Source organism: Sorghum bicolor, chromosome 10 (assembly GCF_000003195.3).
Source record: "Sorghum bicolor cultivar BTx623 chromosome 10, Sorghum_bicolor_NCBIv3, whole genome shotgun sequence".
NCBI classification, from domain to species: Eukaryota; Viridiplantae; Streptophyta; class Magnoliopsida; order Poales; family Poaceae; genus Sorghum; species Sorghum bicolor.
Window position 1 is genome coordinate 54,003,942 of NC_012879.2, and position 15,283 is coordinate 54,019,224.

At 41.5% G+C, this 15,283-nt stretch overlaps 1 protein-coding gene across 1 annotated transcript; it reads left to right on the top strand.

The window, feature by feature from the left end:
- On the top strand, positions 1,066-14,911 carry LOC8083477 (ABC transporter G family member 36). Its single transcript, XM_021450583.1, has 22 exons — positions 1,066-1,604; positions 7,321-7,441; positions 7,596-7,684; positions 7,760-7,844; positions 8,139-8,298; positions 8,394-8,470; positions 8,567-8,620; positions 8,704-8,794; positions 8,915-9,216; positions 9,462-9,743; positions 10,243-10,559; positions 10,667-10,827; positions 10,914-11,174; positions 11,370-11,650; positions 11,759-12,088; positions 12,159-12,449; positions 13,021-13,104; positions 13,179-13,312; positions 13,492-13,719; positions 13,824-13,995; positions 14,096-14,350; positions 14,464-14,911. Exons 1-22 carry the CDS (start codon positions 1,273-1,275, stop codon positions 14,731-14,733), a joined length of 4,377 nt encoding a protein of 1,458 aa, XP_021306258.1. The 5' UTR covers positions 1,066-1,272; the 3' UTR covers positions 14,734-14,911.

Sequence of the window (15,283 nt, forward strand, 5' to 3'; positions counted from 1 at the left end):
ATAGTACTAATCATGTCATATGTTGCTGCTTATGTAACATATGGAACCTAATGTTTGAACATGTGCATATTTCAATGGCAATTGTTAGGATTGGAATATGTGTTTTCTTCTTTCCTTATAGAAAAAACCGTGTTTAGCTTCAGTTAGTTAAATTTGTCCTGAACTTGCAGTCCTACACTGTGTTTAGCTTCAGTTAGTTAAATCAGCATATTAGGCTCTAAGCTTTTAAAGACTATTTTATTTTATTTATTGCTCAAGCTCTAGGCTTGAGGATGACACTGATATGTGGTGACATGAAAAATTGAAAATGAATACCATTGTGTTCATTTTGACGCTAGTTATGTTTGTTTTATAGTTCTCAGTTCCTCCTGTTTTGCAACACTTACAATTTGAGAATATAATTGAGATCGACGCTAGCTGTTTACCTGAGTAATGTGTTTTTATTTATCATCTGTTTCAAATATGAGATAATGTTAGTCATGTTCTCTATTTATGATGTACGCTTCTGCTTCTGGAGTTGCTTGTGTTTTTTTTTTTTTGCCGTGCCGTAAAGTTTAGCTGCGTTCAGAGGCGATGAACTGCAACTGCGTCATCATATGTATACTTTTTTTTTTTGCGAGACCCATCATATGTATACTTGCATGTATGTGTGACGAATCCGCTAGGAATCGGACAGGATAATTGGAAATGGAGTTAAGACGGCGGGGAAATAGCAGGGAGTTTAGACCAGATATAAGCAAGAACAGCAAGTTTCAGAGGCAGAACTGCATTCAGATAGGAATTCAGGGTTCTGCTGTTCGATACCGTTCCAACCATTACACGCCTACACGGTGCTTATATACGCCCGCTCGGTCACACGGCGCCGTTACCCACGTTAAGTAACCGCTAACAGAAAGCTAACAACCCACTCATACAGGTATTATTTTACCCCACGCTGTCAGTTGCCGTCTTCGTTATTGTCGGACGCCCAACAGTGCCGTTGCTCCTTTCAGCCGTCTGCTTAGTAGTCCTGAGTCGTGACAGTAGGTAACAAATTCATTGCTAGGTTTTACAGTAGCATCGATGAATTCCAGAGAAACGACACTGCAGCAATATTATAATTAATGGTGTCCTCTGCACATTGGTAGCGTTGCTAGTTTATTCCTCCTCCTAGACTCCGCGCCGGGAAAAACAAAGAGCCAAGCCAAGGCCCTGTCCCTATATACAGACACCTCGTGCTGCCTGCCTGCCTGCGTACGTGCCCCGACGACCGAGACCAAAACAAGCGGCCCGATGGAGGAGTGGGCGGAAACAGAAATGGCGCACTCCACGGCGGCGCCGCACAGCGCCACCATTGCCGTCAGGAGGCCCCATGCTGGCGGCGGTGGCGGTGGCGGTGACGAGGAAGAGGATGAGGTGCGGCTCTGGGCGGCGCTGGAGCGGCTGCCCACGGCCCAGCGCGCCCGCACCGCGCTCGTCGACGGCGACGGCGCCTGCGGGAAGGCCGTGGTGGACGTCGGGGAGCTCGGCCTGGCGCAGCGCCGCGCGCTGCTGGACCGCCTCGTGGGCTCCGTCGACCGGGACAACGAGGGGTTCCTCCTCAAGCTCAGGGAACGCATCGACCGGTACGTATACGCGCGCATGTGCTCATTGTTCGAGCTGGCACTCATATTTCGGAGAGGAGAGAGATTGTGTGTTGATCCACTTGTATTCGACCGATGATTTCCGTCACGGATGTCGTTGGAGCTGTGTTCTTGATTCACATTCTACATCGCACTCGCGCGCACTCCCATATCGGCACTCTAATTGATTGCAGTACCAACTGTGAATCAAGTGAAATTGGAGCCTAGGAACTAAACAGGGCCAAAAAATTTTGGGACCAAAATTTTAGGCTGCATGACCTGCTACTGCGCACGCACTCCCATAGAAATCCACCAATGACAACTGAAACTGCATGTAGGCGAAGTTGTGTCAGAAAAAAAATTTGTCAAACTAAACACCTAAAATTTTTCGCGTACGTCAGACTTCTAAGCTAAAGTTCTGACCACAAAAATTTTACCACTTTGGTCAAAAAAATTTCAAATCTAAACAGGGCCTAAGAGAATGAGTACTAGTTCGAGGGCACAACAAAAAAATATTAAGTACTCCCTCCTTCTAAATTATAAGTCATTTCTAGAATCTCATAGAGTCAAATCATCTCAAGTTTGACCAAATTTATATAGTAAGATAATAATATTTATGGTGTCGACTTAGTATCATTACATTGTTTATTAATTATATTTTTATATTATACTTATTTGATATTATAAATCTTTGTAATTCTCTTTAAAATTTTGGTCAAAGTTGAGATGCTTTAACTCTCCAATATTCTTAGAATGACTTACAATTTGGGATGGAGAGAGTAGTATTTACTAACATGTGGTACAATTAAATGCTAAATAGCAGGTTCCAATATTTAATTAAGGGTTGTGCTTAGATATTAATATGATACAAAGACGTGTCAATGTGTCATGAGTTGTGTTTAGACCAAGCACAGATTTCCCATGCTATGTTGGTGCAACTTGACATATTTCGTGTGCCTAGAGGTCACAGGACGAAGGACGAGGAGACCGTACAGCCTAAGTACCACCTCTAGGTGAGAGGGACGTCGACCGACCTTGGTGGACAAGGATCTTGCTCTAACCGTTAATTACCTGGATGAAGTTTGTTGGATCCATGAACAATCGGGATTTTGTCGTGAGGAGAAATCTAAGATACAATATATAGTAGGAACCGTCACATCATTTATTATATCTTCTTGTTAGATGTTGACATTATATTGGTCCTTAGGATCCACGATCGTGCCGGAAGTCCGAGCTAGAGTGATGGTTTCTGCTCATGTCATTTTGTCCTGATCGGAATCGGAATATCTTTAAAGACATCAGCTATGACGAGATATTCATAGTGAAGAATTAAAAAAACAAATATATAATATAACTGAGAGGCGGTGGCAGCAGCATGGATGGAAATGGGATTCAGCTGTGAACCTTTTTTTTTTTGACAAGTGGCTGTGAACCATGGAAAAGCAAGGGACGACAACGAGAGTGTGGCATTGGCAAGGCCGTTTGGATTTATTTTTTGCGTTGACTGCTATGGAGGCCAATCTTTCTTTCTTTTCCATGTCTGCACTTTGTGCTCTTCGCTAAGGTCTCATAGTGTGTGTGCGCAAGGATTACTTTTCTAAGCATCTTCCAAATTGGAATTTGTTAACAAAAACTAAACAGAAGGCTCTCGTTTTACTTTTTTTTTGTGAACACATTTTACTAACGCCAGAGACCTCCTGATTTGGAAAACTATCTCATTTTGGAAGCAATTTATTTGAAAGAAGAAAGGGGAGGAAGTAAAAATTGTGCTGAACTAATGCCCTTAGGGTTCTAGGGAGGCCACACTGCAAACAGCTGTGGTAAGAGATTGCTGGAAGGTGCTAGAGGCAGGGGTGTTGCTGCCAAGTAGTTCATGTTGATGGTCATGAAGTAGCTATAGGGTAGAAAAAGAAGAGGCACAAATGACGGACTTGGCCCATGTATATGTAAGTATATCTTATCTTATTGATATGAAGGTGTAGTTAAAATTTTGTTTTAAATGGCTATTGATGATAAGTTTTTCCATTTTAATGTAAACATAGAGCTCTCCAAAAAAACATTTACATGGGTGTGCCTAGAGATATTTTCCATTTAGAGAAATAGATAGCAACCACAGGCATGTCCAGGCTAGAAGAGAGCCTAAACAACAATGGGCTTGAAATGGGCTATTACATAGAAACAAGCAAGGAACAACCTATGCCTACAATTACTATTACACATGAGAACTAGTAAAATAGACCACAACTATGATACCCATTCTGCACCAAGAGGTGATCACCTCCCTGGTTTGGAGAGATGTTGGGCACCATGTTAAAAGATCAATCAAAAACCTACAACGCTCCTTCCAAAGCCTCCAAACAACCAAAAGCATTGGACAATCGAATCCCTTATGGCATGACTTGTCCACCATCTTCCTACTACTCACTAGCCACCAACTAGTGAGTGCCATCTTCTTGTTTGGTGACAGCACGAATAGACCAGGGTCAGAGGAACACCCTAATAGGGGGTGTTCCACTGTCTCGCACTCCTAATCATAGAAAGCACATAGGTTGGTGTACTGGAGATTGTGTCTATGTCAACAATCTGCAATCCAGCACCTTCTATGTAAGGCAAGCCAAAAGAAGAACTTGGCCCTATGTTATGAAGAAGCAACCCTTTGATGCATGTGCTCTGGTTCGGATGAACCAACTTGTCCATGACCAGAGCCAACTTTGTTGCAAGTCTTTAGAGAAAAGCTTCCCAAAAGTTGTTGATTAGTCTTATCGATCGATAGTCCTTGATTTCCTATGCCTAACTTGTTATTCTCTAAAACGATGAGAAGGACATAGTTGATCAAGTGGAAGCTCCTCTCGTCAAACGACCAGAAAGCATGGAAGGTGTTCATGACATCAGCCTTGACAACTAACCAAGTTGTCTTGTAAAAGGGCTAGTGAAATCATCTAACCCTAGTGTTTTTTCTTATTGGATGTTCAATAACACTCTAGATCTCTTCTCTAGAGAAATAAACATCCAAGGAAGAGATACTGAAATCGTGGCAAGGAAATCTGAGGGTAGCAAACATAAATTATCTATACATGGGGTTATCAAGTAGCTCCTAGAAGTGATAAAGTCTCCTCTGCCTTTTGTTCTTGCACCAACGAAAGCCCATCAACTCTAAAATATTTAATGAAGTTCTTCTAGTACAGTGGAAAGGCTTTTAAGTGGAAGAATTTAGTGTTCACATCTCCATTGGCCAACAAGAACAAACACATCCAAAGATGAGCTATCATGTGTTACAGTGATGCTAGACCCAAATAGTGACCATTCAACTCCTTACGGAGTTGGAACTCATCAGTGACCTAGACCCTTGAGCAATGGCCAACTTGAATACCACCTCCTTTGTGATCATGAGTTACGGCCTCATACTACCCATAATTTTTTTACTCCAACGTTGTACGGCTTTGTAGGTGTTTCATAGTCATTGATCCAAAGTGCAACAAGCATTGGACTACTCCACTTCCACCCCCTCCATCCCTCCTGGAGCACTTCAAGGTATCGCTTGAGCTTTGGACACATGGACTCAACACAAAATTGTTCCTTGGCAGGTGAAAGTGAAACAATGTTGTTTTCAAGATTAGGGGCACATGATCAGGGCGGTTAGACGATGCCACCCGTAGGATATGGTTTGGGAATTATTGTCAACATAATTTGATGTGATGAAGACTCGATCAATGCATTCCAATGTTGGGTGATGGTGTTCATTACTCCATGTAAACAAACACATGGAGGTGTAGCTCAAGGAGCTCAAGATCCTCTAGGAAACATTAGAAGTTTAGAACTAACCTATTGCTCGGTGGTAAGAAGCTCTGCCTCCTTGTAGATCATGTTGCAACCTCTGAATAAGCCAAGGTCGCTAAAGCTAATGTGTTGGTCTTGCATCAAAGTGACCTTATCCAAATCTATCTGTGGCAAATCTACCTATGGCCCATCTACTGTTGTCAACCACTATGTCATCCCATTGATCGATGATTGGCACTTCGGATCCAACCGAGTAATGATCAAACATAATGTTGGACATTGTCTACAAATCAAAATGTCTTGCTAATATGACACAGCCATAAGACTACACAACTAGCAATAGCAAATTAAAGCCAAACCGGCTTCCAAGCATGTCACAAACCACAAAATTGTCTAAAAGGTACACCCTCCATATAGGTTTAGAAGTCGTTTTGGATAAGGTTTGGGTCAAACATTGAAAATATAAATCATTAATGACTTTTAAATTGCTGAGTTTGCAAATGTAAAAATTATATGAATAGATTTGTCTTGAAAAATACTTTCATAAATATACATATATCATTTTTCCTAAATATTTTTATAAAAAAATAAGAGGTCAAAGTTGTATTTTGGAGACCGTGTCGCTGTTCTAAACAACTTCTAAATCCTATACGAAGGGAGTATAGTTTAGTTCCAAAAGAGTGTATTCTTTGAACTAAATTTATGCTCTTATACAAAGGATAAAAATTCAAGAATTCATTTTCTTTTTATAAGTGCCAAAAGTGAATCACTTGTTTTTTCGGCTTTTGGACCCATATGTAGAAAGATAGGAAAAGATCTCCCTTCAAGCCATACATGCGACTTTCATCAAATATGGCTTTTCCACAAAATTCTATAGGGATATGTAAGATTGAGTATGGAATTATGTTTACTCACTCCAAGTTGAATACATGTTTCCTCCTTTTCCTGTTAGGATACGAATCATGTATCTTCCATACCCGTACGATCAAGTCCTTAGGTTTCCAAAATGGTGTAATAGAAAAAGAAGTGCTTTGAATCATTACTCAGACCTGTCCTGGAAAAGTCGAGGTATTTCAAATTGTTTGTTAACAGAAACAAAGCAAAGGAAAATATCCGAAAGAATTTCTATATTGACCTAGATATATAAGAGTTTTGAATTGAATCTCTTTAGATTTTTTATCTCAGTTTGCTTGAGTCCTTTGTTGTTTGATACATATAGCAGAGATTTTGTTTCTCTTATATTTTTTTTCTATTAAAAAATGGCGCATTTGCTGGTCGATGAACTGGTTGAGCCAGGCGGCCAGGCCCGGCCATTTCTCGGTTCAGTCTTCTTCCAACATGGCTGCCGGACGCCCTCCACCGCCGCTGTCCTCTTCCGCTAGCGCTCGCCTCCGCGTAGGTCGCCCTCGCTCATTCGCCCTATGAGTTCTGAACCGGTAAATGCCCCGTTGCCCGGAGGCATCCACCTCACCGGCACGGCCCTAAGCGACTGACGGGTAGCGGCCATACCCATCGTCTTCGCCGTCTATGGGCGACAGATGAGTATGTGAAGATGGACTGACAAGATATGATAGGTGTTGGAGACAGAGTCGATGGGGCTCGTCTTTACCAGATGCTTTTCGTCACACTTGGTTTCATCCCGCAACATAGAAACTGTACGGTGCGTGCTGCCAGCCTGCCACACTCTTCTTCGATGGAAGCTGACCCAAGCCGTAAGATTTTGCTTCTCAACACGCACCTATTTGCCTTTTTATAGTTAAATATAGCGACGAGACTGCGTTGTTGTATATATATGTATAGGGGCTTGTGTGCTTACAAGGACTAAATTAAAAATGACAGAAAGGATGCATTGAAGGGACGAGAATGGGACATTTTTATTCCTTGCCATCAGACTGAATATATAAGATGCAATTAATGCTTTTGTTCTATATGTTGTTTCTAGAGTTGGGATTGTTCTTCCGACAATTGAGGTGCGTTTCAAGCATCTGAAGGTCGATGCTGAAGTTCACATTGGAACCAGGGGCCTGCCAACTATTCTGAACTCAATCACCAACATTTTTGAGGTATTTCTCATATCTATTAGCTCCCCTGTACAGTGTATACAGCACCAGAATTTCAACAGTATTCCTTTCAAAAAAAAAGAACAACAATATTAATCCCTGATCTTCATATTTCTTAAATTTCATATGCTATGAGACTTTTTGAATTATCGTTCAGGGAGTTGCAAATGCCCTGCACATATTGCCCAGCAGGAAGCAGACAATACCAATCCTCAATGGCATCAGTGGTATCATCAAGCCTCAGAGGTATATGTTGTTCTTCTTGAATGGACGAGTGCTTCATGAGTTCACTCTATTCATCTTGCTCTAGTTGTTCTGCAGAATGACTCTGCTTCTAGGCCCACCAGGATCAGGGAAGACCACATTGCTTCTTGCATTATCTGGGAGGTTAGGCAAAAGTCTTAAGGTATACAAATTGTGCATTTACTTATACAGCCAAATGCTTTTTCTTGGAGAAAATACGCAGGAGGCTGAATATGTGAAGAAAAGAGCTTTTAGCCCAGATCTTAAGTGCTTTGCAACGCTCCTGTTTATTTCTCCGGTACCAAGTACTAGGTTTTGGTACTGAATATGTCTAACTGCTGAAAGTATATTGGCGGTGCTTTCAATCTACTACTCAGAACCATTTATTATCCTTAGGCATTGTTTAGGTTAGGCATTGAAGCTATAATCACATGCCAGATTCCTCTTCTATTTGTAGGTTTCAGGAAAAGTCACTTACAATGGGCATGAAATGGATGATTTTGTGCCCCAAAGGACAGCTGCATACGTAAGCCAGCATGATCTTCACATAGGGGAGATGACTGTGCGGGAAACTCTTGCCTTCTCTGCAAGGTGCCAAGGAGTTGGATATTTCTACGGTATGATGTACGGAGTAACAATTAAGCTCCACAATAGAAAACACCGCTGATTTACTTACAAACTCCTTGATTGGTACTGTGCTTCTGTTACTCAGACTTATTGTGTGAATTGTTAAGGCGAGAGAAAGAGGCAAACATTAAGCCTGATGCTGACCTTGATGCTTTCATGAAGGTATGACAAGAAAATCATATATTTTTTTATGCTTCCTAATCATTTTCAAGAGTACTAATCATAACAGGAGCACCAAAATCGTTATGCTCATTTCAGGCAGCTGCACTGGGAGGGCATAAAGCTAATGTGGTGGTGGAGTACATGCTGAGGGTGAAAGTTGGAGATTACTTGTAGTTTGCAATATTGAATGGTCTGAAGCTTACATGGTCTAGGTTTACCAATCATTGTTGTAGATATTGGGACTAGAGGCATGCGCAGACACAATGGTAGGGGATGAGATGTTCAGGGGTATATCTGGAGGACAACGAAAACGTGTTACTGCAGGTACATACATAACAACCAACAATTATGTCCTGGATTCAGAACTCTGAAATCTTCATTTGTCCTCTAGAAACAAAAATAACATCACTGCCTAGCGGTATTTGACTTTGGTATAACCTGTAGGTGAGATATTAGTTGGTTCAGCGAAAGCACTGTTCATGGACGAGATCTCCAATGGGCTTGATAGCTCCACAACATTCCAGATTATCAACTCTCTCAGACAGGCCATTCACATCCTCAGTGGAACAGCAGTCATCTCCTTGCTACAGCCTGCACCCGAGATATACAACTTGTTTGATGACATCCTACTCCTCTCAGATGGCCAGATTGTGTACCATGGGCCCCGTGAGGATGTTCTTGATTTCTTTGAGTCCATAGGGTTCAGATGCCCTGACAGAAAGGGTGTCGCTGATTTCTTGCAAGAAGTATGACCAACTGAACCATGATATTGCTACTTACATTTATGTATAACTCTTAGTTAGGGGTGCAAATGAGTGATGATTAGGTGCACCTCTAAATCTTTTTAGTTCAAATATTTATACTACTTCTCCAAAAATATTAAGAAGTAGTACAAATATTTGAACTAAAGAGGTTTGGAGGTGCACCTAAAGGTTACCCCTTTGCACCCCTACTCTTAGTAAATATTTGTTCATCTGCTAACTCTGAGTAGGTGACGTCAAAAAAGGATCAGAAGCAGTACTGGGCTCAGCACGATCAGACATACTGCTACATCTCAGTGAAGGAATTTGCAGATTCATTTCGCTCATTCCGTGTTGGACAGGCCATGACAAATGAGATTTCTGTGTCATTCGACAAGAGCATGAACCAACCTTCAGTTTTGGCAACCTCAAAGTACGGTACAAGTGCAAAAGAGCTACTGAAAGCCAACATCGATCGGGAGATTCTGCTAATGAAGAGGAACTCATTTTTCTACATGTTTCGAGTTGTACAGGTAATTGGCCCCTAACTTCAGAATAGGCTCAAATGAGAATACTCTTTATGCAGCACCAGCATGACGAGGTTGCCCTCTTCTTACCAAATAATATATCGTTCACTATGTTGCTAAAAGCCAATAGCTATATTTGGCTAAATCTAAATAACCTGCAAGGAGGGTGATTTTCTAGGATAAAGCACAATTAGCATAAAAATATTTCGTTTGTTGAATATGTCTCATGGTTCGCCAACTAGCAAGTTGGGATGCTCCTATTAGTTGGAATGCCCAGTTTCTGGTGTCTTTGGAATGTAGGAATTTAAAACAAAACATAATTCCTATTGAAAATATGCAAAATTCCCACGTAATAATGGAACCTTACAGTTTCAAATGCCGTGAATATAATGAAAACTTAACTGTTCATAAGATGACCATTGATGATTAACACCAGCTATGTTTTGTCACATTCGTTACTTAACCAAATACACAACTGTGTCTACTTGTTTGTTTGGCAACACAGCTGATTCTGTTATCAGTCATTGAGATGACACTCTTCTTCCGTTCAAAAATGCACCGTGATTCTGTGGCAAATGGAGGCATATACATGGGTGCACTCTTCTTCACAACACTCGTGATCATATTCAATGGCTTCTCGGAGCTTACCCTCACCATTTTGAAGCTACCCATTTTTTTCAAGCAAAGAGATCTCCACTTCTATCCTGCTTGGACTTACACTGTACCATCATGGATTCTCAAGATCCCCATCACATTTCTTGAAGTTGGCGGGTTTGTTTTCATAACTTATTATGCCATTGGGTTTGATCCAGATGTAGTCAGGTGGGTTTTATTAATCATGTCCTATTTTTACCCTATGTATTTAATCACTTGCATATGCTATTCTTACTCTTTTTTATGACAGACTGACAGAGTTTCATTATCCTTAGGCTTTTCAAGCAGTATCTGCTTTTCTTAGCAGCTAATCAGATGGCAGCTTCCCTCTTCCGGTTCATCGCAGGAGCAGCAAGAAACATGATTGTTGCATACGTCTTTGGATCATTTGCAGTTTTAGTTGTTATGCTTTTAGGTGGATTTGTTCTTTCTAGAGGTAAAAATCTGTCATCCTATTCCATGATTTTGAACTCATTTTGCAGCTTTTGCTGCTAACTTGCCCCTTCCTTTCATGACTTCCAGAAGACATGAACAAATTGTGGATTTGGGGATACTGGACCTCTCCGATGATGTATGCGCAAAATGCTATCTCAGTGAACGAGTTCTTGGGACAAAGTTGGCAGAAGGTCCTTCCAGGCTCGACTGAACCCCTTGGTGTGCTTATCCTCAAATCCCATGGAATTTTTCCAGAAGCCAAGTGGTACTGGATTGGCTTTGGTGCATTGCTTGGATTCACACTTCTCTTCAACTCTCTCTTCACGCTCTGCCTTGCATACCTCAAGTGTGAGTGCACACCTTCATTTACTAACTAGTACCTTTCTAGCAGGGCTGTTAAGTGATCAAAACTCGATACATTACCATGATCTACACTATTTGCAGTTACAGTATGAATTGAAACAAGGAACTGCAATGCCTTGAATCCACCAAATAGCTTGACAACTTTGCTAAGAGGTATGTATGTCCTGTTTGGTTTTACAGCATATGGGCACTCGTATCCGTCAGTATCAGAAGAGACACTAAAGGAGAAACATGCAAATTTGACTGGTATGACTATAGATGTGTCATTACATAAAGAGAAGGAATTTGGATGTAGTTGCCAGTCATATGAAAGTGCTTGTCAGGACATAGGCAACTACAATGAAACAAGTTTGGCAAGTACTGATACCAATTATATGTCTGCACGAAGGGGGATGATTTTCCCATTTGCTCCACTCTCACTAACTTTTGATGGTATCAGATACTCTGTCGATGTCCCACAGGTGAGTTTTATATAGGACTGAGCAAATAATTGTAAGTCTTTAACTATCAATTTTCTCTTTTTCCTGAACTATAAGTGTATAAGAAAAAATGTCAATGGAAAACTTCAGGAAATGAAAACACAAGTTCTAGAAGATAAATTGGAGATCCTAAAGGGCGTTAGTGGATCTTTTAGGCCAGGAGTACTGACTGCCCTGATGGGCATTAGTGGCGCTGGCAAGACAACTCTGATGGATGTTCTGGCAGGAAGAAAGACCAATGGATACATCAAGGGGAGTATCAGCATTTCTGGATATCCAAAGAAACAAGAAACATTTGCACGCGTATCAGGATACTGTGAACAAGATGATATCCACTCCCCACATGTTACAGTGCATGAGTCACTGCTGTTTTCAGCATGGCTTCGACTGCCAGGGGACGTGAGTTGGAGGACAAGAAAGGTCAGCTGAATATGTTAAGCACTCGCTTTTAGTTTATTATTTTCTGAACATCTGTGGTTTGAGGGTGCAGATGTTCATTGAGGAGGTGATGGAGCTTGTGGAGCTCACACCGGTAAGAGAAGCTCTGGTTGGATTGCCTAGAGTTAATGGCCTGTCGATCGAGCAGCGGAAGAGGTTGACAATTGCTGTAGAGCTTGTTGCGAACCCTTCAATAATTTTCATGGATGAACCAACATCAGGACTCGATGCTCGTGCAGCAGCAATTGTGATGAGGACAGTGAGGAACACTGTTGATACTGGTCGAACAGTCGTCTGCACAATTCATCAACCAAGCATTGACATATTTGAAGCTTTTGATGAGGTACATGAACTATTGCCTTAAAGCATTATGAAATTTTGTTTTTCAACAGACCTCATTTCCTCTATAAGTCTGTATTCTTCTTAGGTAGTACTCATGGGAACAGGTGAGCCTTGGCCAAATGGCATGTTCTATATTTTAGGAATTGAGTTTTAAGTGATTTTTCTTTAATTGTAAAGATGCCTAGTTCCTGTGACGTATTATAAATTTATTTTATTTTTGAAAGAATAATAGTCCCATAGCAATACCAACCAAGTAAACCATACAAATTTACAGGAGAAAATGGTGAGGGACTGATGGGGAACATTGAATATAGCGGTTACTACAACAACATGCCAACTAGTTGGGTGGGAGGTGTGGTCATGCACCCAACCACCCACGTTCAAGTCCTCTCTCTGCTTAAATTTGGGTGTCTATTCTCTTCTTAATGAAAAAACGCCTAGTTTCTCCTAGGTTGTATCTCTTTTTTCTGCTTGAAGAGATCAAACTATGGCGATTAGCAATAGCATTTGTGACTTTTGATTGTCTGAATAATGATGCAAAGAATCCTGAATTCATGATTCCATTCACGCAGCTCTTACTGTTGAAGCAAGGTGGAGAAGAGATATATTTTGGTCCACTAGGCCGTCATTCCTCAGAAATGATCGAGTATTTTGAGGTAAATACTGCTTAAAAGAATTCAATGTTTCTACACTACAATCTCGAAATCTCATAGTCTTTCATTTTGTTCAGGGAATTGAAGGAATCGGAAAAATCGAAGATGGCTATAATCCAGCGACCTGGATGCTGGAAGTGACAACAGTTACACAAGAATTTGTGCTAGGAGTTGATTTTAGTGACATATACAAGAATTCTGAACTATGCCAGTCAGTAACCTACTGCCCTACTAGTATATGTGTACGAATGCTTTGTAGTTTTGGTTTTTAATATGTGAATTGTTTGTATTTTATTTTTCTAGCTGGTTGCTATTATGACTGGCAACTAAAGGAATTTCTTGTTGTAAGCTGTAGCGACACCAGTAATGTCTAATTTTTTTATTATACAGGAGGAACAAGGTCTTGATACATGAACTGAGTACTCCACCAGCAGGTTCGAGCGATCTCCACTTCTCCACCACGCACTCACGGTCTTTCTTCACACAATGTCTGGCTTGCCTCTGGAAGCAAAACCTGTCCTACTGGAGGAACCCGCAGTACAATGCTGTCCGGTTTTTCTTCACCGCCGTTATAGCTCTACTCTTCGGCACCATCTTCTGGGGCATTGGCACCAAAAGGTTGAGCCCTATACATTGTAGAGCATCAGTACATAGGAAAAATGATGAGATCTTGGTGTCACCTATGAAAGTGGCCACTTATTACCCTTTGCCTCTTAATCCAGGGAGAAACCACAAGATGTGTTCAATGCCATGGGGTCCATGTATGCTGCTGTTCTAACCATGGGTGTGCTGAACGCAGCAACAGTTCAGCCAGTGGTGTCTGTCGAGCGAACGGCCTTCTACAGGGAAAGAGCTGCCGGCATGTACTCAGCTTTCCCATATGCGTTTGGACAGGTAAAAATTCTGCACACTTTGTTTCCTTTGATGGGTTGAGAGGACATGTAGTGCCTGGAAGTGGAAGCTCGCGTCACACCAGTCAGTGTTTCTCCTACAGGTTGTAATTGAGCTCCCCTACACATTGGTTCAGACTTGCATATATAGTGTCATAGTGTATGCCATGATGGGGTTCAAGTGGACATTTGCTAAATTCTTCTGGAACCTCTTCTTCATGTACTTCACGCTGTTGTATTTCACATTCTGTGGTATGATGGCGATCGGGTTGACACAGAACCACCACATAGCATCCATTGTATCCGCAGCGTTCCACGCCACATGGAACCTCTTCTCTGGTTTTCTTATCCCTCAAACTGTAAGTTAGCTGTACATTCATATTGCATTTTTTTTTTTGAATTACTTGACTAAATATTGAACCTTCAGGTTTAATGTCTATCTCAATCTGTGCTGTTTCAACACTACATTCAGAAAATTCCTATCTGGTGGAGATGGTATTACTGGCTCTGCCCTGTCGCATGGAGCTTGTACGGGATGGTAGTGTCGCAGTATGGTGATGACGTCGATACTCCGCTCTTTGACGGTGTTACCAACACCACCGTGGCAAATTTTGTCAGGGACTACCTCGGCTTCGACCACAGCTTCCTTGGGGTGGTCGCCATGGTGGTTGTGGCATTTGGGCTCCTCTTTGCGCTGTTGTTCGGCGTTGCCATAATGAAGCTGAATTTCCAAAGGAAATGATGAATGGTACATAGGTACCGATGATTTGAAATTTGATTGGATTGTTAGTAGATTCTGGTCTTCTTTCTTCAAATTACTTGGGTCTCCCAGATACAAATGCTTCAATTTGAACGCTAGAAGACCACCTTTTTATGTTAGAAGACATTGGTGTTACATGAACATATATCTTGCATTCGTTCCAGGGAAATAATATAAGATTTGAGTTGTATCAGTTGATTGTTCAACCTGGTTTTATTTTCTCGAGCTGGTTGCTTCACACCCTTGTTCCAATATTCAGAGGGGTTACTGGAATCGGTAGACAACAGGTTGTGGCAGCCATACTGTGAAACCAGTACTGTAAAAGACTCCAGTTCTCCACCTCTCCAAAAACATTGCTATTTGCTAACTGTAACGGCAGCTTTGATACTCGACTTACACTTGCACATGACCACATGAGTAACAAGGGCACAAGGCCCTTTTTCAACAGACTGAACAGAGTAGTCGACCTACACTACACGGGGGACTAGTGCTGAAAGGGAAAATGAAACAGCGACGTAATGCTGCCAGTTAT

Excerpts from the sequence above, each read along its gene's own strand:
- LOC8083477 (XM_021450583.1), top strand. The coding sequence starts at position 1,273 with ATGGAGGAGTGGGCGGAAACAGAAATGGCGCACTCCACGGCGGCGCCG. Across the intron at positions 7,442-7,595 it reads CAATCACCAACATTTTTGAG|GGAGTTGCAAATGCCCTGCA; the intron begins GTATTTCTCATA and ends ATTATCGTTCAG. Across the intron at positions 8,621-8,703 it reads TGGTGGAGTACATGCTGAGG|ATATTGGGACTAGAGGCATG; the intron begins GTGAAAGTTGGA and ends TCATTGTTGTAG.